At 37.2% G+C, this 24379-nt stretch overlaps 1 protein-coding gene across 4 annotated transcripts in view; it reads left to right on the forward strand.

Annotated features, from left to right (window-relative positions):
* The window catches only part of Znf280d (zinc finger protein 280D), a 90192-nt gene extending 66274 nt beyond the window's left edge, over positions 1-23918 (forward strand). For 3 of the 4 annotated variants that reach the window (XM_036192128.1, XM_036192127.1, XM_036192126.1), the window contains 3 exons: positions 11552-11597; positions 19808-19863; positions 22054-23918. In XM_036192128.1, the coding sequence (XP_036048021.1) occupies positions 11552-11597; positions 19808-19863; positions 22054-22657 (706 nt within the window). In that variant the 3' untranslated portion in view covers positions 22658-23918. The remainder of the gene's footprint in view (positions 1-11551; positions 11598-19807; positions 19864-22053) is intronic. The other variant, XM_036192129.1, reaches the window with a different exon arrangement.
* Positions 23919-24379: the final 461 nt, after the last annotated feature.

Consider the following 24379-nt stretch of genomic DNA (forward strand, 5'->3'; position numbering starts at 1 on the left):
GTGTTCCCATCAGCCCAACTAAAAGGCCTCTGTTCTTGCAGCACTGATTTGGTGGATTTTGGAAACAAATGAAGTGCTTTTTGTGGTCTTAACAGGTAGAATCAGCAGGCTCTGAATTTATAGTTGAAGGCCTATTTTTCTTGCATTTTAAGAATATGTATTTACCCACCCCAACAGCAGAGCCTTATATGTGCTTTTAGAGCGGCATTTCTGTTTTCTGTTTCCTTTCAGTTAACAGTAAAGAGGTGAATTCCATATTAGAGTTAAACTTCTGAACAATTTTATACTATACAGGAAAGCATTTCTAAAATCCCTAGCAACAGTTTGGTGTTTTGTAGTGGATTTGATACACTAGTCTTTATTACTTTATAATTTTTTAAAAAAAATTGACCAGAAAAAAAATGGCTTGTTTTCATATAACAATAATTTGTCTCTCATTTTCAGACTAGAGAATCTGTTCTTCCTTGATCTTGGTTGAGTATTGCATATTATCTCCTCTTTCACAGAACTGGTTTTTATAATGTGCACCAAGTTCACTTTATCTGCATTTTTTCTTTTTCTTCCCATTTTTCCCAATTTTAAATGAGACAGTTTTGCTATGTAGTTTATTGGAACTCATGGTCCTGCCTCAGCCTTCCAAGTGCTGGGATTACAGGCATGGCCATAATACTCTGCTACATTTTTCTCGCAAAGTTCTGACAAATGTAACTTTAAAAAAAATGCTTTAAAGCAACATAAAACTTTATAGGCAGTTAATAAATTTGTTTAGTACTAGTCAGCTCCTTAACTCTAACCAGACTTTACTGTTAAGTTTTAAAAAGTAGTTTATATACTGGTCACATAAAGCCATCTCATGCCTATGTGCTTTGTAGTTACTGCTGAATAAAACATAGTTTGTACACTGAATCCATTGCCACTCTTAGATTTGTATAGTTTTTGGGTTTTTTTTTGCCAGAGCTGAGGACAAACCCAGGGCCTTGTGCTTGCTAGGCAAGTGCTCTACCACTGAGCTAAATCCCCAACCCCGATTTTTATAGTTTTTAATTCTTTTTTTTTTTTTTTTAAGATTTATTTATTTAATGCGTATACAGCATGTATGACTGCAGGCCAGAAGAGGGCACCAGATCTTACTACAGATGGTTGTGAACCCCCATATGGTTGATGGGAATTGAACTCAGGGCCTCTGGAAGTGCTCCTAACCTCTGAGCCATCTCTCCAGCCCCCTAGTTTTGAATTCTTAATGTTTCTGGAACAGCATCCTATCTCTTATACTTCATTTATTCATTCATAAAATGTTTATTGAATATGTACTTTATGCCTGGTTATTTTCTGTGTGCTAGAAACAGAGACTGGAGTTGCTGCTCTCATGGAGTTTACACTTTAGTGGTAAAAACAGGCAATTAAAAAGTAAAATAAACAACCTGCTAGAATGTCCTTAGTATTAGGAAGAAAAGTGAAATAGGGTAAAGAGGATAAAGGAAATATGAAGTGGGATTTGGAAGGGGGTGCCATTTTAGTTTTGATAATCAGAAAAGACCCCACTGAGAGACAATATTTGAGTAAAGACACAAAGTGAGTGAGGAAGTATAAGGTCTGGGCACTAACTTGGTTATGCCTACATGTCTTTTTTTTTTTCCTTAAGAGGAGTTGAATTCAGAATCCGATATATCCCTCTTCCCAAAAATAGTAACAGGATGCTTGATGTTGAGAAATTAAATGCTCATTTTAGTCTTTGATCAGTTCAATACTACATGTATTCTTACAAAAAGTATCCTCTTATATATTTATAAAAGGTGACTGGCTCCATATGTGAACCGTATAACTAATGTCCATAATTATACGTGATCTGGGGGAAAATCAGCCTAGAGTCAGATAAATCAAGGAAATGTAGGTTAAAATTAGCTTGGTGTGATGGCACATATCCTTAGTACCAGTACTTGGGAAACAGAAGCAAGTAGATCTCTGTTGAGTTCCAGGGCTACATAGTGAGACCTTGTCTCAAAAAGAAATGAAAGAGAAAAGAGGTGAGAAAAGATTAATTAATGTATTGTTTTTAATTCTATAGTGAATGTCTTAAAGAATATTGGCCCACTTTTCCTTCAATATTTATTTGACATTAGTCTCTAGATGTTAAAAACTAATAAGTCATGTAAAATCCTAATATATAGATTTATAATTTTTCTTAAATGGATCTAAAAAATAATTTGTATAAATAGTTGGCTCAGGATTCCTAGAAAATGTTCCTGAATCACATAAGGTATAGTGTATAATTAAGTACATGTGCACTTTCCCACTTATATCAGGAAAAATAATATCCTCATTTATAAAATCAAAGTAGTACATAACAGAGGCAGAGCAATTATTAGCTAATTCTGCCTCTGATTGTAGGCACAAAGGATGCTGTTATTCCAGAGTGTGGTTACCTTAGTAACTATTTGAGACTGTTATTATTTCTAGACTTTACATCATCTGTTAAGAAGTTTCTTTAATTTTTTTTTTTTTTTAACTTTATAAAGTTCTGCTTCCTCCCTAAATGGCTTCCAGAATTGGTGCCCAGCTCCATATTAAACTTTCTCAGACCATCAGACACATTCTATGATGTAGGAGTGTAGGCTTTGTAGTAGGTTGCAGTTTGGAATTCTTGCCTTGTTTACTAGGTATGAGTGTCTCTAGTTAGGTTACCTGGCCTCTCTGCCCCAATTACTCATTCTTAAAATGTAAATCACAAAAGAGGCTATGTTCAAAGGCTGAGGGATTTCAAGGAATTAGTATATCCTGATGGTCTCTGAAAGTGCATAGTGTACAGGAGACAGTGTGAAAGTGACTGTGTGATTGTTATTGTTGTGACATTAGCACATTTTACTGAATTATAATCACCCTGATTTTCAACTCATTTTTTCATTCTAGCCCATATCATTTCACAAAACATTGCTGTTACTTCTCTTTTCTTACCTGTGCACAGAGTTAATGTTGCAGAATGTGTCAGCCACACCATCAGATTCTGGTATTTAAGTGCACTACATTATATTTTGAGGGAATATTTATGAATATCCAAGGTTCATTTTGATAATACTATCTTTTAAAATTTTATCACAGTCTTCCACTAAATTATACTGCATTGTAACTTAATACTTTATATAGCCCATCTCATACATTCAGGCACTTGTGATTTTTGAGGTCCTTCAGCCTTACTCTTACCAACTTGGTATTTGACTACTTGGAGAGGCTTTGACTGAAATAGGAGACCTAGTGATTTCGGTCTTCCACACTGAGAATCTGTTGATGCACACCACTGTGACGGATGGTGCTAATGAAAGGAGTGTCTGCTGAGATAGAAAGATACAGGCTTGGGTCCCAGTTAAATAGGCTGTGGCTCCAGTAAAATGTAACCCTTGCAATCTTCAGGTTTCTCATCACTTGAAACAACAGTAATTCTTTGTAGGACAGCTATAACAATGTGTGGAAATCTGTGGGTTACTAATTCAAATAATTTGCTTAAACATTTCCATTATTTGGCACAGTCTGGAGAAACTAGGCCCTTAGTAAATGTACATTGCTGCCACTGCCACCTCTGCTGCTGCTGTCTCTGCTTCTGCTCCTGCTGCTGTTCCAGCTGTTTCTTCTGCTGTTGCCATTATTTCTTGATGACGAGACCTTGGCGACTGCTATCTGTGGAATCTTATGGTTGAGAGTTTTAGTGACAGTCCATCTGTACTGTAGTTATTTACAGTTTTGACTTACAGTTCAGTCTTGCAATATGTTCTTCTCAACTACTGGTGAATGGTATCATAGTGCTTTAATTAAATATTATGAAATTTTCTAACACCAGAATAGAGTGTGATTTTGCCTGCTTTGTCTGAAGACTATGGAGCCACATTGCCTTATTGAAGTCTAGTACAGAGCCCTCTGCTTAGAAAGACAACAGTCCTTTTAAACTGACATTTTCTTCTTACAGACAACCTTTTTATTAATTGACTTCAAGTAGGCATTTTCAAAATTCTGTTTATACAACCCAGTTTTATAAAATACATTTATTGTACTAGTTAGCAGTAATGTTCTTTCTTTTGTAGCACTGAAGTAATTTTGGAAAGTAGTACGTGTTTCTCCAGTGTTAGTTCATGCTGAACTTAGGTATGAAGTTGCTGTTTCCCTTTTCTCTGTTTCTTCCTCCTGTGTTCTCCAGTGTGCCTATATAGACTCACTATAAAACAGAACTGAAGTTAACTATTGTTTTGTTTTCTGAGATGCTTGTCCTCCTAAAAATGTTAAGAACAGAAAGATGAGTCTCTTACCTGGTGTGGTGGTGCATGCCTTTAATCCCAGTACTCAAGAGGCAGAGGCAGACAGATTGCTGAGTTTGAGACCAGTCTGGTCTACAGAGCGAGTTCCAGGCAAGCCAGGACTGCATAGTGAGATTCTTTCTCAAAAATAGAAAAAGAAAGAAAGGAAGAAAGAAAGACTTTTAGCCTTCTTCACAGCAGAAGAACCTGTAGTAAAATATTATCTATAACTCAAGCTTGTAAAGAGAATCTAGTTTAGTGAATAAAATATCCTACAAAGTACCTTTTGAAATAGTTTTCAGGACTTGCTTAGTTCTGAGCATGGTTACTAAGTCTGTGCTAAGTATAAAGCCTGCTGTCTTACCGCTGTGAGAAGGCTGCTCTAGCTTCTTCAAATTAGGTTGATGTAAGATGCATTTTCAGATACAAATATGTTTATTATACTTTATTAACCCCTCATATAAAGACTATGAGGAAGGAATGAAAATTAAAAACTGACTTTTCTTCAATTCCTTTCTCTGGTTTCAGAATTACTAAGTACTGAGTTTTATACTTAGCACCAATGGTACTCAGTAGCTCTTTCATGGTTTGATATAGGTGATTTCCTGTATACTCGTGACACTGTTGCTAATGACCCACAAGACTGTGTCAGGAATTGGAATTGGAAACATAACTGAAGGGTGTGGTCTGTGGCACCAAAGGTAATATAGAGAAAGGCAAGCCGGGTGGTGATGGCGCACGCCTTTAATCCCAGCACTCGGGAGTCAGAGGCAGGCGGATCTCTGTGAGTTCGAGGCCAGCCTGGGCTATCAAGTGAGTTCCAGGAAAGGCGCAAAGCTACACAGAGAAGCCCTGTCTCGAAAAACAAAAAAAAAGAAAAGAAAAAGGGAGCCAGAACAGTAAACAGGAAGTCTGCAATGAATCCATGTCCTCACAGGGACACATGGTCAGCTGATTTCATAATTACTCAAATATTTTATACCACATATAAGTCACAGTATATGATTTTTGTATAATACTACATCAGAAAGAACCCAAAGTGAAATGCCATTTTGTTATATTATTGTCAACTAAATCAGTTATCATCATTTTTCATGTGTGGGAATAGTAAATAAACTTTTATTGGTGGAGGCAACCTTTTTCTTTAAGCCTTACACTTGAAAATACTGTTTTGGTTAAAAAACACTCTTACTGAATCTATGAGTGTTAAATAATATGTAAGGAGCTAGTCCATTATTTCTTGTTAATTTCTAACCCCAGTTAGAGGTCAGAAATTTCTGACTCTGGTCATAATCCAAGTTGTAGAGTTAAATGTTATATTCATTTCATGTATTTAAATTAGTGGTGGTGGGGGGGAATGCAAACCAGACTTGTCTGTGAGGTCATTTGGGGCTCTTCTCTTCTGTGAACCTCTGTGTGGTGACTGATTGGAGATACTGGAAGATCTTCCTCCTGGATCTCAGTCATTAAGATCTCAAACCAAATCTTCAGGAACTCAAGCTATGTTTCCTTATCAGAGTAGATATAATGCATATGGGCTTTGCATGAAATAGTGTGAAACATGCATGAACATAAAATGGTTTCTGCAGCTTAGTTTTCTGCCATGGCATCCTGTGATAAGCAGGGAAGAGTGAGATACCAAGTGAGATGGAAAGATAAATTAACTTCCTTGTAGTCAGTCTGTTTTAGACAGTCTGTACCAATCTCTACCATTGATTCTGAGGTCAATACCTTTCTTTCAGCCTCCTGGTAGAGGCTTTGTTATAGATGATAAATGGGATATCAACAGTGGGTAAAATAATTTGGAGCTATGCCCTGGAATTAGCTGTGCCTACAGTGGTGATCTTAATTTTTTACATTTTTGTGCACATTTTGTTTTGTTTGTTCCTTATGTCACTTACTTTAAAAAAGTATATCCAGAATGATATTTCTGCTCCTTGACATGTATTTATTTCTGTGCTGGGAGTCAAACCTAGAGTTTGGAACATGCTGGCTACTTCTGCAACTGTTTTCCAGCCAAGTACCAGAGCCATGTCTCTACTACTGAGCAGTAGCCTCAGCCCAGCACATACCAGAGAAAGTGTCCCACCACTGACCATGTTCCCTGCATACTGGATAGCTGAGGTGCTGGTCTAACTTTAGATGATCAGATCAAACCCTCATGTTGAGAATAGATAGATCACTTTGTACTAGAGAAAATAAGGCTAGTCCTAAGGAATATCAGTCAAAATGAATGCCCAGTGTGTTTGAGGTGTGTTGGGAACATGGCAGAAGAATCAGTCAGTGGAGATAAAGTAGCCCTAGTAGTACATGCAGGCTCTGAACCAGAAAAGTCGTTTTAGAATTTCTCCATGGCAGTAATAATAGGTAGCATTTATTGATGGCATTAGGCATGCAAGGGAGTCTTTTAAGTATTTTGCATTTATTTATTCATTCATTCTGAGAAATTGTTAAGTGCTCTCATTATCCTGAGCTTATAGAAAACTGGCCAAATAGTTTGCCATTGGTCATGTGACTTCGAAGTAGATAATCTCATTTCAGTTTTGACTGACTGCTTCAGAATTAAAACTATTAAGTACTGTTGTTTATTTGGTTGTACCTATGATTCCAGGTGTATTTCTTCTGTTTTGGTTTATTACCCAAGCAACTGGATAAGACAGACCCAGCTTCTCTTTCAACAGAAGGACAGGCGACAAGTGACGCATTTATAGCACTGGGACATTAATGTATCCCCCAGGTTGAGGACAGCGTTTCAGATGCATGTCAACAAAACAGAGCAAGATCACATGGAGTCAGTCTTTTGGCAAGATTAATCTGACAGCCACACTCATGTTTTAGGGTTGAAGACATTCTGAGGCAGAGAAATTATCTTTTCCTTTTTCCTGGCATGGTCCTAAGAGCCTGATTATCAGGAAGAGGGCGGGATTGCTGGTAACAGTGCAGTAGGAGTGGGGTGTGCAGCTCTGTGTGTTTAACTTGCCTTTGTGGCTTCCAGCTTAGCATTCAGGCCTCAGATTCTTTTCATCTGTGAGATTAAGGCAGTTGTATCGTGAAATCTTAGGACTCCAGGGGAATAGCCTGTATTTTTTTAATTGAATTATTAGCTGATTGGAAAACTAAGAAAAATAGAGGCATCTTGCTCTGGATGTTGATTTTGAAGTTACCTGGATAGAAATAATGTTGGGAGTGATTGATGGTTGCACATGGATGTTCTGCAGGCATCACAACTTCTCTGTGCCCCAAACTGAATTTATCTTCTGCAGAAATGGCTCATATCCTCTGAATTTCTTTTTTTCTCTTTTTCTTTTTGGTATTTTGAGTCAGGGTTTCTCTGTGTAGCTTTGTACCTTTCCTGGATCTTACTCTGTAGACCAGGCTGGCCTCCAACTCACAGAGATCCGCCTGCCTCTGCCTCCCGAGTGCTGGGGTTAAAGGCATGTGCCACCACCGCCCCGCCTGAATTTCTTATCTTAGTGAATGCCTCTGTCATTGTTCTGATTAGTCCAAGGTTGTATTTCTTTTTCCTCCTATACCTCTGTCTGGCAGACTTAAATTCTGTTGTTTCCAATTTACTTATTGTGTCCTGAAGTTTTAGTTTTAGTATGGACACTTAACCGTCATGGTCTTCCCTGAAGTGAGTAGCCTCTGCTGGATTTTGTCTTTTGACTGCTGTTTTATTTGTGTTTTGTCCCATGTTTCTGTGAGACGAGTCTCTACTGGTTCGGTTCTGTCACTGCTAGCTTGTTTCATGGTTTTTTTTTTTTTTTTTTTTTTTTTTAATCTTTTTGCTTCCTCTCTTTTGGGTTGGTCTTCTGCTTTGCTAACTTCTGTTCCTCCTAAAGAACCAAGTTTCATTATGCTCTTTGCTGCCCCTTTCCTGTCTACTGATCCTAGTGTCTTGGTCCTTTAAGAAGCCCTATAAGGGGTTGGGGATAGCGCAAGGCCCTGGGTTCGATCCTCAGCTCCACCAAAAAAAAAAAAAAGAAGAAGAAGAAGAAGAAGAAGAAGAAGCCAGTATAGACACAGATGTTTCTTTTCTAATACTTCAGTTTTCTAAGTATTTGTTTCAGTAGATTTCCTTGACAATGACCTCTCAAGGAGAGACTGTTTCTTGGGACCAGAACACACAGGTTTATGCACAATATGGTAAATGTCTAGTGCAAGCATCTAGTTCATACATCAGTTTGTTGACACATCTCAGAGAAAATGGTCAGAAAGATGTTCTTGCTGTTTTGCTCTCCATCCATAGTCTGATGCTGTCCTATTTAGTCCTGACTGTCTGACGTGCTTCACTTCACTACTGATGTGTGTTTCTTTGCTTTTATCATAGTGCTGGAAATCTGAGTTCATTTCCCTCATTCGTGGGCAGAAACATCTTCCTCATTGAACCATCTCCACACCCCTCTTTTAACAAAAATCCTTACATTGAAATTTACATTTTATAAAACTAGTGTAGAAGTCGTGGGTTTTTAAACGTTATTAGAAACAGTGTGGCCCACCTAAAATGAACCTGAGGGTTCTTGTCCTTGTAGGCCCTCCCTTGCCTCCTGGCATGTTTATAGTATGAATAAATCTCAGAGGAGCACAATACTATAATTGAACCAGAATATTCCCTTCATGTGTAGCCTTGTGTTGAGCACATGCTCTGCAGAAAACAAAGAAAGGGGGTTAACCTGTAGAAATGTATCACAAATCTATTTCAGTGGGTTTCCATGGAGAATAAAAATTACTTTGCAAATCTGGTTACTGATGTTGAAATCAACGCTTCTGTTCCTTGTAGTGAAATCTTAATGTTTGTTCTACATTCTATAAAATCATAGTACACATTCACAGCTGAGCCATGTAACTGCCTAGTAGCAGGTCGTTAGCTCCGAACTTTGAGCTTAGGAAAATGACTATATCTCAAATTACAGCTATTTCAGCAAGTATCTTTAATATATTTAATTTAGGTACAGTTCTTTTTCTATAAGTGTGAATAATGTAGTAGTATGTATTTAAGTTTATGAATCTTAAAGTATGCTTTTGTTGTAAAATCATAGTGTGCTTTTCATTGACAAGTTCATATTGATGAAATTTACAGTGTACATTTCTAATTTATTTTAGAGTTGGCTTTCTGAATCCTAATCATTGTCAGTTTTGTCCTATAGTCTACGAGTATGGTAAAGGCACAAAGTAGCATTGAGGTAATAAGCCTCTTAGTGCTAGTTATCTCAGTAACTTCTTGTATTCTGACCTCTTAGTCTCGTCGTAGCTAGTAAAATGAATAGCGAAGGTCTTTCACCAGCCTCGTGTTTCAGAGGTATTGAGAGGACTCACCTGACCCAGTGAAATGCTAGAGACATGTCAGTGTGGTTAACAGTAGGATTTGCTAGCATTTTCAATAGTGGAGTACAATTGGGAAAAAAAAATCTTAGTACTTTTAAATATTTTCTGAGTGGTTTGTTGCAGTTTTTCAGACTGAATTCAAGATGTTTAAATGCTTAGAAATGGAAATTAATTGCAATAGACAAATTTAATTTCAAAATTTCATAAATATAATTTTTTTGCTTTCTCAGGCAACTGTTTTATTTTCTTATACATAGTATTAAAGCTTTTTAAATTCTCCTATGTACTTCATTAAAACAATGAAGTTGTACTATATAGTTTACATAATATCTATGCATGTTGTTGCTAACGTTTAAATATTTAAAACAATTAAATAATCTTAACCCAAAAAAATAGAAATTTAAGTTTCTCGTTTTTTTGTTCAAATTTTATTTTTTCAATTTTGAACTAATTATAAATTGTTATAATATACTTCTAAATAATACACTTTCTAAAAAACATTCAATATCCATTTTGTTACAATTTTATCTATTAAGTATAATATAGATAAGTAATCTCGTAATTTCGATACTTCATTACTAATGTCTAGGGAAACAATTACAGCTTTCTGTCTCGCTCTGTTTTTTTTTTTTTTGTTTGTTTGTTTGTTTTTTGTTTTTTTGTTTGTGTTTTTTTTTGTGTGTGTGTGTGTGGTAGGACTATGGATTAAGTGCAGAGATTTGTGTATGTGAGGCAGATTATTTAGCACTTAGCTATACCCATCTGCATATACCTGGTTGTTCAGTTGTAGCCTTACAAAGGATGGTGTATGCTAACTCCATGTGTCATTGATTAACCATGGAAAAGGCTATTAGGGTAATTGATAGTTCTATTAGATACCTTCATTTTTACACATGAAGTTTGTCATAATAGCTTTATGTTAAGTATATTATTCATTATATATAACTAGTTAGTCTTTATAAAATTACAAATCACTTAACTCTTCATAATGTATTTCAGGTCAGGTAGGTACCCTACTCATGCAATTTAAAATCAAATTCAGTGTCCTCAGAGTTTCTAAAACAAAGGTCCTTTAGAAAAACTTACTTTTTTTGTTTGTTTTTTTCAAACATGGTTTCTCTGTATAGCACTGGTTGTCCTGGAACTTGCTCTGTAGATCAGGCTGGCCTTGAACTCACAAAGATCTGCTTGCCTCTGCCTTCCAATAAGTTGATTTTTTTAGAGATGATAGAGATATCACGTGTCTTTGTTAAAATTAGAATGTTATAATTAAAATTTTTAGCAGTCAAGAATTTTGAAAATGTGTTTTGAATGACGATTTTTATGAGGATTTACCCTTAAAATTCTTTTTTTCTTTGTTTTTTTTTTTTTTTTTTTTACTGCCTTCAGAATAAGTTGTTATAATATATTTTGCAGTAGGTTTGCCACATTGAGTATTGTAATAGATAAAAATCATCCCTATTTTTATGCCCTAAGATCTATAAACACTAGTGCAAATTTTGCATACAGGTCTTTGCTTGCTTTTCATTCTTAGAATATTTCTCAGAAATTGTTTTACTAATGTTTTCTTTTTTTTCGTAACTATACTTAGCAAAGAAACCATTTCTTAAATTCTGTTGTTCCTAGAGAGGAAGGAACTACATGCCTTTCTTCTAGTTCTGGGGATCACACCAGAGGGCCTCGCACGTGAGTTGGCGAGCACTCTCCCCCTGAGCCAGGGTCTTGTCCTGAAGTACATGCCATTCATCTACTATGCACACCAATTCAGCCTCTTATTGGTTCTCAGGACTTTATTTTTACATTAAGTACTTACAGTGTTATTCAGGTCTACTATAGACTGTACATTGCTTTAGATTTACATTTTAATTAAGCATGCCAAAAATCTATTTCATACTTTCTAATTGTAAGTATAATATAAAATAATCAATACTTATTTTGTTTTTAAGATTAAAAACTGAAGCTCCCACTAAGGGACAAGAATCTGTGTCTAAGGTAAAGTTTGTTTTATTTCATAACTTCATAATTTTTTTATTTGAAAGAATTGTTGCCACGATTTTTCAAAAATTTCAACTGCAAATGAATATCAGTAACAATTATTACTGTTAGTAGGATAAAATAATTGAGACTAAGAAGTCTCATTAAAGTAAATTGTAAGGTGTTTCTGTTTTGACAAAGAGATCATATATTTTGATTTTGTCTATTGCTTAGTTTTACTATTGAGTGAAGGTGATAAATTTGTATGAAATCCCAACATCAGGAAAACCTTAGGCATTTGACACCATGAGAAATTAATATTTCCAGCTAACTTAATATTTTGGGACATTTAAATCGGCAATAGCAGGTAAAACATTTTTAGAATAAAAGTATCTTGTGCACCTATAAATGATATTAAATTAAAGCATAAATATATATTGAAAAAAAAGTATCTTGCGTGTATATTATGTTTTTAGTATGGATAGAAGACTAGAATCATCATGTAAGCATCACTTGCTAGACAAGACAGTCTGGATCTTCCTGATCATCTAAAGGCAGTTTTGAGTTAGCCTTTGCTTTTTTTAGGGGTGGTTTGTTTTTAATCCTTTAATGATTTTGCCTCTGTATGAGTAGAAGGAAGAAAGTCAGGTTTAAGATTTGTTTGAACAACATTTTTTTTTTAAACCATAAAAAATGTTCTTTGGCTTAAAAGGTTTTTGCTACAAATATGTTTCTTTATTGGACAGATTTTTAAATTGACTTCTTGAGTGACTTTCTGTATTGCGGTTTTCAAGGGATCGGTACATTTTTTTAGCTAAGATACTGAACAGTGTTGAATACAGTGTTACTTGTGGTGTTTCTGATTGTCTTTTTAATGAATCTGGGGGGTACTCTGATGTTTCTTCTTTGCTCCTCATAGTAAAATTGACCCTCTGTTGTCATGTTTTACATTTTTATACGCCGTAAATACAAAGAATGAAATTTTGTGCTTTACGTGATTAATCTTTTAGAGTTATTGAAAACTGAAAAATCAGTTTATGTTTTTCTTTATTTTACCATTTCTAATGTTTTCCATTTCTTCGTAAACCTTTTTGTTTCTCTCTTTGACTTGAAGACCTTTCTTTCATACATCTCATGTCATACAGCTTTTTGCTGTTTTTGTTTATAGAAAAGTTTTCATTTTGGAAGATATTTTTGTTGGGTATAGATTTCTGAATGGAGAGTTCTGTCATTTTCTGAAGAAAATGTTTAAAGAATTTGTTACCTCCTGTTTCTTGACAAGATGTCTGATCATTTCCGTATATGTAATTTGTCATTTTTCTTTTGTTTGCCTCAACATTTTATCTTCACTTGTCACCTGTTAGAATCTGATGTGCCAGAGTCTGTTTGATGCATTTGCTTATTTATGGCTGATGTGTATCTTCAATTATTTTTGGCATTTAGGCTAACTGGTATTTTTTTGACTGTCCCTTACCTACTAGCTTCCAGTTTTGTATCTATTAAAGCCATTTGATGTTAGTCTCTACTCTTAAAAGCCTTGTTCTGCTTTCCCCTACCCAGCTCATTCTTCTTTTCATTTTGTTTTCCAGTTTGGACATTCTCTGTGTCCTGACCACCCACCATCGTGCAACTGAGTTTTCAGTTGTGCCATAATCTGACGAGCCCATCAGTGCACTTTCAGCTATAAAAACTGTTAGTGTTTGATTTGAGTGTTTTCTCATTGTCATTCATGATTCTCTACTGAAATTCACAGTCTGCTCATGCGTGCTGAACCCTTTGCAGCTGAAGCATTTAACCCATTCGTTGTAGGGATTTAAACTTTTCGGGGCTGGAGAGATGGCCCAGCTCTTGTTAAGAGTATTTGCTGCTCTTGGAGAGGACCCAGGTTCAGTTTCCAGCAGCCACATCTGTGACTCTAGTTTTAGGGAATCCGATATCCTCTTCTGGCCTCTGTGGGTACCAGGTATGCATGTAGTACACATTCAATCAGGCAAAATACCTATACACATAAATATAGGGGGTGGCGGTGAATGAAGAGATAGCTCAGTGCTTAAAAGTACTTACTGCTCTTGCAGAAAATCTGGGTTTGTTGCCCAGCATCCACCTTGTAGCTTACAAATATCTGACCTCTCTGGATAATAAGCCTGCATGTGGTCAGTATACATATACATGCAGGCAAAATATTCATGCACTAAAAAATTTTTAAAAATCTCGAATGAATATAATTTTCTGTCTGAAGTACTGGGAAGCTAGTTCACCTGGTAGTGGTTGTCAGGCTTGCATGAGAATTAGTCTAACCCACAGCCACATAAAGAGCCAGTCATAGTGGCACATACTTCTAATCTCAGCTCCATGCAGGTAGGGACAGTAAGGTCCCTGGGACTTGCTTTGTGCCTCCTCAGTAAGCTCCAGGTCACAAAGAAAGACCTCGTCTCAAAAAGTACAGTAGAGAACATCTGAGGAAAACCCTTGATGTTGACTCCTGCCTCCACATGTTTCCTCATACATACCTTCCTCCAGGAATGTGCTCACGCACCCAAGTAGAATTTGTCCCTCTGCTAATCCTGTATCTGGATTGTGCGGAGTCTAGTTCTTCATTTCCTGATAGTGCGCCCTCCCCTTGTTTTTCAGTTACATAGTTGGTTGAAAGACATTCTGTTTAGGACTGAAGAAGACAGTCTGTGTATTGCATGTCTTTTTTCTGTTTTAGGCGGTTTATTCAGACCTGGGTCCTTCTAGTCAAGGAGTGGCCTCAATTTGAGTTCTCCTCGTTGCTGATGACTGTAAGGCCACACTAGATTTATTTATTAGTAAGTCCTGGCGTGGAGGGCAAGAGTTACATTGCTGTAGAGTTTCTTTGCTCACATACTCAGCTCTTGGCTTCTGGGAAATTGAGCCTCCTGGAGTGTCTGTCTATATTCTATTACTTGTTTCTAGCAGTACCTACCACCTTTGTTAGCCTGGTGGTGGGTGGCAGGGATTGGCATGAGTTCTTAAATGAACTCTTGAGTCTTGAGGTCTTGAGGGTGGGTTTTTTTCTTCTTTCCCATAGCTAGCTTCAGTCAGTCCCTTTAAGGGCAACAGGCTTTGTTCCTCTCCTTTCCAAACATGTGAAGTCTAAACATGAAGAAACTATGAATCCAGTACCAATAGCATCATCCATTTATTCTTCCCTGTTAGTATTCATATTTAACTAGAATAAAGAAATCATCAAACTCATAAATTTTATTTGATTTCCCTGCTTTGGTGTCAAGGAAGCCACTTTGGAAATACAGGAATCGGATTACTTAAATATGCTTAAATAATATATGCATGTTGAATCTTTTGTTAAGTTTTCTTTTATTTATGTGTGTTTGTGTCTGTGTGTACTCATGTGTGTGGGCCTCCACAGAGGCCAGGAGGCAGATTGAGAATTTTGTTTCTGTGTGTTTGTGTCTGTGTGTACCCATATGTGGGGGCACCCACAGAGGCCAGGAGGCAGATTGAGAATCCCTGGAGCTGCTTAGAGGCATTTAAGAGCCACTCATTGTGGGTGCAGCGATCAGAACTCCAGTCTTCTCCAAGAGCAGCACGCACCTGTAACTGCTGAGCGTGGGAATTTCTTGGAGGCTCTTGTTTTACCCATGAATCTTATGCAGTAACTTTGCTACCAGTTATTTATTCTCAGGGTTTGGCATAATATCTCATGCTTTCCCAGCCTTCAGGGTTCCTACTGAAAGGTATGACTTTGTTCTTATATGTTTGACTTTGTTAGTTGGTTTTTCTTTTAGTAGCCATTTAATATTATGTGTTTTGTAGCCTAGGCATTTCAACTATAATGTGACAAAGAGATTTTTTTTCTGGTCTTGTTTGTTGGGATTCTAAACTTGTACTTGAATGTATCTTTTATTCCATTTGGAGATTTTCCTGCTATAAATTCATTTTATAAAAACAGGTTTTTCTGTCTTTTATTTATATTTCAGTTATTGCTAACCTATGGATTCTTAGGTTTGGTCTCTTGTTCATGTCCCAGAGTTACTGAAATTTGTGATAAAGCTTGTTATCTTTTTTGTTTGTTCATTTTCTCCTTTAATGATACTGAATTCAGTATTTCCTCAGTCTTGTTTTCCATCCCTGCTATTCTTCCCTCTGCTTGATCTACTATTTGTGATAAGTTGCATTGTGTTTCTTAGTTTATCATGTTTTTCATTTCTAGTGCTGCCTTTTTAACATTTCTGTCTCTGAGTTGTGGCTTGTGTGTGCATTGGGATGGGTGGATGTCTTCCCCAGGTTTACTTAGAAGCAGGCAACCTTCTCTTTGAGGGCGGGCTCAGTGTGCCGTACTCTTCCAGGAGAAGAAAACAGACTGCCTTAGAAGCAAACAGCCAGGCCTGCAAGTACAATCTAAATCGATTAGAGCCACTGCTGTGCCGCCAGTAGCTGGTAGAAAATAAATGGCACAGGCCAGCAAGGTAGCTTAGGAAGTAGAGGCTCTTGCCACCAAGCCCAAATGACCTGAGTTTAATCCATGGGTCAGACCTGCAAATTGTCCTCAGACTTCAACACATACATCATGGTACACACATGCATGCACATGTACACAAATAAACAATGAAATAAAATCATAGAAATAGTATTAAATAGGCCTTGAACTTAGAAATTATAGTTGGTTAATAAGAATAAACAAACGGGGTTGGGGATTTAGCTCAGTGGTAGAACGCTTGCCTAGCAAGTGCAAGGTCCTGGGTTCGGTCCTCAGCTCTGGCAAAAAATAAATAAAAATATAAATAAATAAACAAACAAACGAAATAAAAATCAGGCAAGTAAAGGGATAAATAAAAAATGGACAGGTAAAAGGAAAATAAAAGAAGCGGTAGGCTTAAATAAAAAGAAGAAAAAGATGAAAGAATGAATGTAAAGAAAAAGCAAAAAGAGCACAAAATAAAACAAAGATGTAAATACAATTGGGTGACTGAAAGAAGAATGAAAAAGAACAGTAGAATGCAGGAAAAGAAGGCCAGTTTCTTTCTGGGTCCTCTGACACTGGAGACTAGCTGTGGTGTGGCTCTGGAGTGCCTTCTCTTTTCTGTATTCTGTCCTGAGGCAGTGTTGCCCAGTGCTTCATTCCCCTTGGAAGCGTCCTCTCTTTGTGTACTAAGAACCACTGCTGGCTACAGCTTAGCTTTGTGGACTGAAAGCTAGGAAGGCTCTTTCTTACTTGCTCCAGAGATTTTACAGCATGTGTGCCCATGGGTAAGGAATTCCATGGAATTCTCTCCAGGGCATCAAAGAGTAGAGGAAACAATCAAACTGATCTGCTGTGCTGAAGAGATCTAAGGGAGCCCAACAGTCTCAGAGCCTACGGAGGTGCCACCTGGGGAGGGGAAGGGAGGCCATGAGTTTCTCGTTCTTGATAGATCAGACCTCACATAGCAAGGAGGCATCTCTAGAGTCTGAGCAATCTGCCAACTGCAGGTGGAGGACTGTCACCTCCCCAGTAATTGCAGGTTCCCGAATTTGTTGTATGGGGGGGTGGGTCACTGACCTTTGTCCCTTCCTAACATGAGTTCCCTGATGCCTAAACTGCTTAGCATGTCCATCCTCTTCTCTGTGGCAGTGTCCCCTTACCTTGGCTTGTGATTGTCCCTTGATTTAGTTCTTCAGAATAGCTCGGGCCCAAAAAGTAGGTTCCCTCTCAAGATGGCTTTATTGTGATACAATATGGGGTGTAGTCAGTGGACTTCTCCATTTACTGCTGGTCTGCCACACAGTAGGAGTCATTATCCTACTAATTACCATCCTGGTCTTAAGGCCTGTGAGGATTGTCCCTTATGTGGTCTTTCGTGTCTCCAGCACTACAGCAACCTATCTTTCTTAATTCCTAAAACCACTTGTCATTCATGGAGTCAGGTGTAGGTTGTTCTAAGAACTCTGCTATTTGGAACCCAGATATCCTATATTATATTTTGAATTTATCTGTGAGTAAATTTTGTGCTGCTGATTGTTGGTTCACCAAGTTAGACTTTCAGAATGTTGATGTGTTACACTGTATAATGTCAGTCTCATTCCTTGACACTGACACTAAGTTTAGCTGACATGCAAAGGAGTTTGCCACAAGGAGGAGGTCTTTGCTTTTTTTTTTTTTTTTTTAATTGCTAGCAGTAAATACGTGATTTTTTTCCCTTTGTATGACAAACACACTTTACTATGAAAATATCTACTGAATATCAAAATATGTATAGGTTGGCTTTCATTTATAACAAAAGTGATATCTATGGGGAGAAACGTCTGTGTTCAGTTCACAACTCAGTCTTAGACCCTGGTGCTTTATTTAAACATATGCACAGAACATTAACAAGACATGAGTTCAGAGATTGAACCCTAAGACTCTGAGGTGCCGCTCAGTAGAGCACCAACCTCCACTTTACAGTGCACATAGCCATGGGTTCATCCTCAGCAGTAATAATAGTAAGTTCTGCTTGTGTGTGTGGTGATGGAGAATACAGTGACTTCTGGGACAGTTTGGGTGTTTGTCCTGCTTCGTGGTGTAGTGCCAGCACTTTTAGCCCCCACTGCTCTGGTGTTCTACTAAGAGTTGTAACTTCACTTACTTCCTAACAAGTGACCTGGATTCCCTGAGGGTGTGTGAATCACACTTAGACCCGCTGATACAAATTTTAATGCGAGTTTGCCTCTTGGATTTGTGTGCACACAACCTTCACATGTGCATGGATATTGCTTAGACTTCGTTGTAGTAAAGTGAGGTGTGCTGTGCTGAGCTGAGGGAGTCTCTGAAGAGATTTTCCCCATAGTCTTTATGAAAAAATGTTTCTTTGGGACTGATTATTTTCTCTAAGGAGAAATCCAGATCTTTCTTTTGTTTGTTTGTTTGTTTGTTTTCTCGGTCCCTCATGCTGGCCTTGGCTGTTTCTTGTACTCACTAGTCTTGACTAGGTAGTTGAGAGCTGACTGTTGGTCTCTGTGGTAAGAAAAGGAGTCACTACCTTTTGTGTGCGCTGGAGAAGGAGCAGCTGGACTCCCATCAGTCCTGTGCTTCATTTTTCCCTTTTACGAGCTCATCGTTATAGCACATTTCTCTAAAAGAAAATGTGTCTTAGGCCCTCCATGCAAAGGGACTCGCTTTTTGCACTGTCCTGCTGCGGACGCCTTGTCACCGCTCCCACCCTACGTCTCTTCCACTTCAGCCACTTTCCATCCTTGAAAACTTGGCTGAAATTCATGTTTGCTATGTTGTTTGTTGTGAGTGAAGATCTGTTATTTCTTTGCTCCAATTTTTGCAGAACTGGGGGAGAATAAGGACTTACTTGTGTGTGAGTAGTTAGACCATTACTCTTGTCACAGTCTGCTGTGGGTTTACAAGACCAAGACCTAGACTTACCTCCGTCACTTGCTGTATCACTTGGACTTTGTGTTTCTGCAGTTAGTTCTCATTTGTACAGATGTCATTTGTGATCTCTCACCTGTGGGCTAAATGAAACTAAATTTCAAGTTCTTAGTACACTCCACCCAGCATATGTGCTTGGGAAGGGTGGTTGTTAGAGAATGCTGAGTGGCTTCTAGTATACAGAGGTTTTTAGTATTGCTTCCTCAGCATCTGAAATAAACAAAGAATTTCTTCAATTTTGGCTTGACAGAAGAAGATTATCATATTTTTATCATAATTCTTAAATTTGTAGTAAAAATTTCAAAGGTGTTTTTTCTCAGTAAGTATCAGAATTTTATGTAAGATGCTAGGGGCATCTTCTTGTTATTTATATTCAGATTTCAACTAGTTTTCTGCTCAAGAAACGATGGTCCACATTTGGAAAACTTGGTGAGGGAAATAGGCTGCGTTTCCCAATATAGTCTTTAGTGTCCTGGAACTCACTCTGTAGACCAGGCTGGCCTCGAACTCACAGAGATCCACCTGCTTCTGCCTCCCAAGAGCTGGGATTAAAGATGTAAGTCACCACATTTAGCTGAGAAGTAGCTCTCAGTAAAGTTAGGTTCGGCTTCTTGACTTTGATTCAAAACTTTTTTGGTACACTGAAATTGTTACAGATTTGAAAAAACAAATGCCTATTATATATTACAAGAATTATTCTAGTGTACAATTAAGATCAGAAAGGTCATTTCCTGTTCTTTTAGGTTACTAGCTTATACACATAAGTTCCTCCTGTCCAGGATGTTTAGTATTATTATAATAATACTTAAGTTTAACCATGAATGTAAAAGTGTTATTGTTTCAGGAAACAGCAAGACATAGTACAGCTGAAGGAGAAGCAGGAGCATCACATTCTGAAGGGTAAGAATAAGAGACCAGTAAGTCTCTTGATCCAGTTTACTAAAATAAATGAATACTTGGCCTAAATTACATTTCACTGGCAACTGGCAGAGCTATTTGAATTTTTGTATATGATACTGCTTTAATAATGACTTAATTTAAATTTCAAACTTAACAAGATTCATGATTTTAAAATCTTTAAAATATGTCAGTGATATTTTATAAATTTTAAGTTCTTAAACTGTTTATTGTAAGTAAAATGTTAATGTTTAAATAGTATGTCTGTTAAAGAATTGCCTCTGTTAAATGAAAACAGTCATAGGATACTACAGATTATGAGGTTAGACAGTTAAATTACGTAAGTTTCTCATGTCTGTCTTTATATTTTATAGTGGGTTACTTGTTGAGAATAATCTTCCTCCCTCCCAAAAATAAATATTGAGTAAAGTCCTCACTAGTAAGATAATCTAGCCTCCTTACACCTTTGTCCTAGAGCTCTGAGCAGTCAGGAAATAAGTGTACCATCTGTATATTACTCAGATTTTCTATGAATTCTACTCTGTCCAATATGAGCTGAGCAAAAAATTAATTTTACAAATATGAAAGGAGAAAAGGGGTAGGTTTTTATCTGTGACTAGTAAACATAAGAAAATGAGCTCAGAGCGGGTAATTGGGTTTTAATTAAGATGGTTGGATGTAAAAATCAAAATCTTTCTGAGAGACTAATAACATGTAATTGCATGATGTATGGACAAAAAAATCCTTCACAGTAGCAACACAAATGAGACGTTCGTGAAGACAAGCAGATGTTTACTAAGCTAGCTTTCGTGGTAGACATTTTTCAAAGGAATTTTTCCTTTAATCAATGTTCAGTAGAAAATCTCAGTGGGGCATGGTTTGGAAACTAACAGAATTCCCCCAAGGTCAGTCAGAATGCAGATCAATAAAACAAAGTAAACTGCAAAGAAATTGGCGATATACTCAATGGTTTCATAGTAGATGGCACCTGAGAGCCTCACACACATGGAGAAAGAGTAAATTCTATAGAAAGGAATATGTGCTAATTTATTTTTGTTAAAGCAATCATCTGTAGTTGGTTGTTTTTTTACTCTTTACTCTCTGGGGGCCCACCACCCAGCTCCCAAGTAAGTCATGTGCAGAGGCTTATTCTTACTTATGAATGCCTGGCCTTAGCTTGGCTTGTTTCTTGCCAGCTTTCCTTAACTTAAATTATCACATCTATCTTTTGCCTCTGGGCTTTTATCTTTCTCTATTTTTGTATACTTTTCTTTACTTCTTACTGTGTGGCTTGCTATGTAGCTGAGTAGCTGTTCCCTGATATCCTCCTCTCCTTCTCTTCTTTTTCTTCTCAATCTTTTTTCCCAGATTTCTTCTCTATTTTATTCTCTCTGCCTGCCAGCCCCACCTATCCTGTCTCCTGCCTGACTGTTGACCATTCAGCACTTTCTTAGACCATTAGGTGTTTTAGACAGGCAAAGTAACACAGCTTCACAGAGTTAAACAAATGCAACATGAAAGAATGCAACACATCCTTTCATCATCAAACAAATGTTCCACAGCATAAACAAATGTAAGACATCTTCAACTAATATTCCACAACAATCTTCCTTATCACAAAGTTGTATCTACCACTTTAGGAGTCATTGAATTATTCCAATTTTCACACCAAGGTCAGAGAAAACATTCCTAAATGTGTATGTAGATAGATATGTACTCATGCATATATGTATGCTTTGCATGTTTTCAAGTATATGAGGTTATCAAAAATCAGGGGAATGTTGGTGAGTGCTGTTTTTATATAGGAAAGACATTTGATTTTATATAGGAAAGCACAGAGCGTATAAAACAAAAGAAATTAACTTTTCTGTAGATCCATTATGTTAGGTACTTTTACTTACTATTAGGGAACATTTAAATTTGACAGACGCAGAGCTTTGAGCAGACAACAGCAGTCACAGCAATGACAAAGTAGGCACTCAGGTTCCAAGTGCCTTTTGATTTGTGCCTTCAGCATTTCTTACAGTTTTGCTAGCAAACAGCTCTCTCCCAAGTTATAAGAGAATAGCCAGGGCTCAGGGCTGTATCTTTTTGGGCAGGCAAGCCTCTTTAACTTGTTTTACTTCTTAGAGTATGCCTGTGTTTTGAATTACATTGTTTTATGAATGGATAATAAATGCTTTTGTTTTTCAGTAAGCAAGATAAAGCTCCTTCATCAGAAGAAGACGTTGGGCGTGATGCAAGTGTATGTGAAACTCCAGCAGCAGCAAACTGTGAAGGGAACGTAACCGTTTCAGACACAGAAAATGAAAGCAGGGCAAAGAACATCTTCAGTCACGATTCAGATGTTGGAGCAGATAATAATATGGGAAAGGAAGAACAGACACAGCACACCTGTCAGGAACTGGAGCTAAAGGTGCACCAGCATTCAGAAAGTACAGATTCATGTGATCAGAATAAAGAGCATGACTCCCCTGCCGCTGAGTTTTCTTCAGAGACTGGTCAGGATTTGCAGTTAACGTCAAGGGACATCAGCATTGATGAGTTTCTGAGGCAAAGAGATGAACCTGAACCTGTGAGTTCTGATGCTAGTGAGCAAGGCAGTGTTCGCTTGGAACCTCTGACACCGTCAGAACTACTTGAGCATGAGGCCACAGAGATTCTTCACAAGGGTGATGATTCTTCAGCCAGTGCCAGTGACATGGTGTCTGATCTAACAGGTGGCAGTCCTGGAGGAAGTGGAGCAGAGACAGCAGTAGACCTGGAGACAGGGAAGAAAGAATCTGAAGTGATGTAGTCATTCCAAGTTTAGTTCCCAACAGAAAGCACTTAGAGCAGTGCTATCCGGTGAGCTCAGTAGTGCCGTGGTAGAGGTCAGCAGTGGGAGAACTGAGGGAGGTCCTGCATACACTCCACCTGTATGTTCAATCTTATTAAGTCAGTTTGCCAGTAATAGCATGGTTAATATGGATTTCTTAAGTTTTTAAAAACCACAACAGAACTTTAGCGAAAACTGAGTTTGCCATCCAAAGGTCTCTTAGCACTTTTTGAAGAAATCTTGTACACCAGTATGAAATTATTACAAGAATATTAGCTATGTTAATCAGACTTTTCAAACTTTCATTAGTCCTGAACTTAAAATCCTTATCACTTGTATATTCTCTTTAATAAACTTAAAGGAAGAGATTTGAAACCATGCATTTTTTGAAAACACCTTTAAACTGCCGATCAATTGTTACTGTCAATGAAGGCTTTACTTTTTAATTTGATCCTGGTAATGAAGCATGCCTAGAGTGCTAAATTGACCTGTTGAGAATTTGGATGAATATAAACTTAAGTTTGGATTTACTATAACATTCCAGTCTGTCAGAAGCATGCAAACAGAATTCTAGAATCTGTGCACCTCCATACAAGTGTTAGCCGGCCAGGCTGTCAGCTTACCTATCTAAAACTTTCAGTGAAAGTGAAATTATGAAAATATAAGTTTATATTTGTGCTTTTAGTCAGTGTATAAGCTGTGCAGAACCCCACCCTGCCTCCATGGGCTAGTTGTATAAAATAGAAATCCGTTATTGAAACTCTTGTAGCTACTATGCTTTTAATATTGTTTGAATGATTTTTAGCAGTAGACCCATAAAAATGGTCTGGAAGCCAAACCAAAGTATGGTAGAGAGTAGGTGAAAAGCATTGAACTGAGAACATGCCTCTGCATGTACTCGACCATGTTTAAGGAACTTAATTATAAAAGTAGAAAATTCAAATTGGACCCTAAAGCAGATTTTTTTTAAATGGTTGTGAAAATTAGCCTAATTTATCCCTAAGTCAGCTAATAAATTGATTTTTCAGATATAGAAATGAATATAACAAACAGTAATTTGCTTTGAAGTACTAATAATTTTTTATTTTAAATGCTGCATTTTTACTTCTTAAAATGTGCTTTGAATTCTTAAACTGTTTCACTGAATGTTAAATGTTTTCAACGCCTATTAAAATTCTGTTGTATATAGTAGTTTTTTGAGTAAATATTTGCAATAAAAACCTGTCTTTGGATCATTTTATTTTCAGATCCCTGCTTGGTCAGTCTGTCTTTGGCGCTGTTACATGCACCATATGCGGTAGTTCTATGTACAGCAAGCTCCATTCCACACACTACTGACACAGATTGAGAACTGAAAATACAAGGGACGTACTGCCAATAATTACAGAGAGTAATTCTTTTTTTGTTGTTGTTAAATAATTTATTTATTTGTATTTTGTATTTATGTTTATATGATCATCCCCTGGAACAGGAGTTACAGAAAGTTGTGAGCTGCCATGTGGGTGGTGAGAATTGAACCCAGGTCCTTGGGAAGAGCAGCCAGTGCTCTGAACCTCTGAGATTAATTCTTTCACATCAATAGAAACAATATTATTATACATTGTCTTCTCACCAACTTAAAAGAGGTTAAATAAGAAAAACATATAATAGAATTGTTTTCTTGAATATTTGAAGAGAGCTGCTCTTTTCTTTCCTGCTTCC

Source organism: Onychomys torridus, chromosome 7 (genome assembly GCF_903995425.1).
Source record: "Onychomys torridus chromosome 7, mOncTor1.1, whole genome shotgun sequence".
NCBI classification, from domain to species: domain Eukaryota; kingdom Metazoa; phylum Chordata; class Mammalia; order Rodentia; family Cricetidae; genus Onychomys; species Onychomys torridus.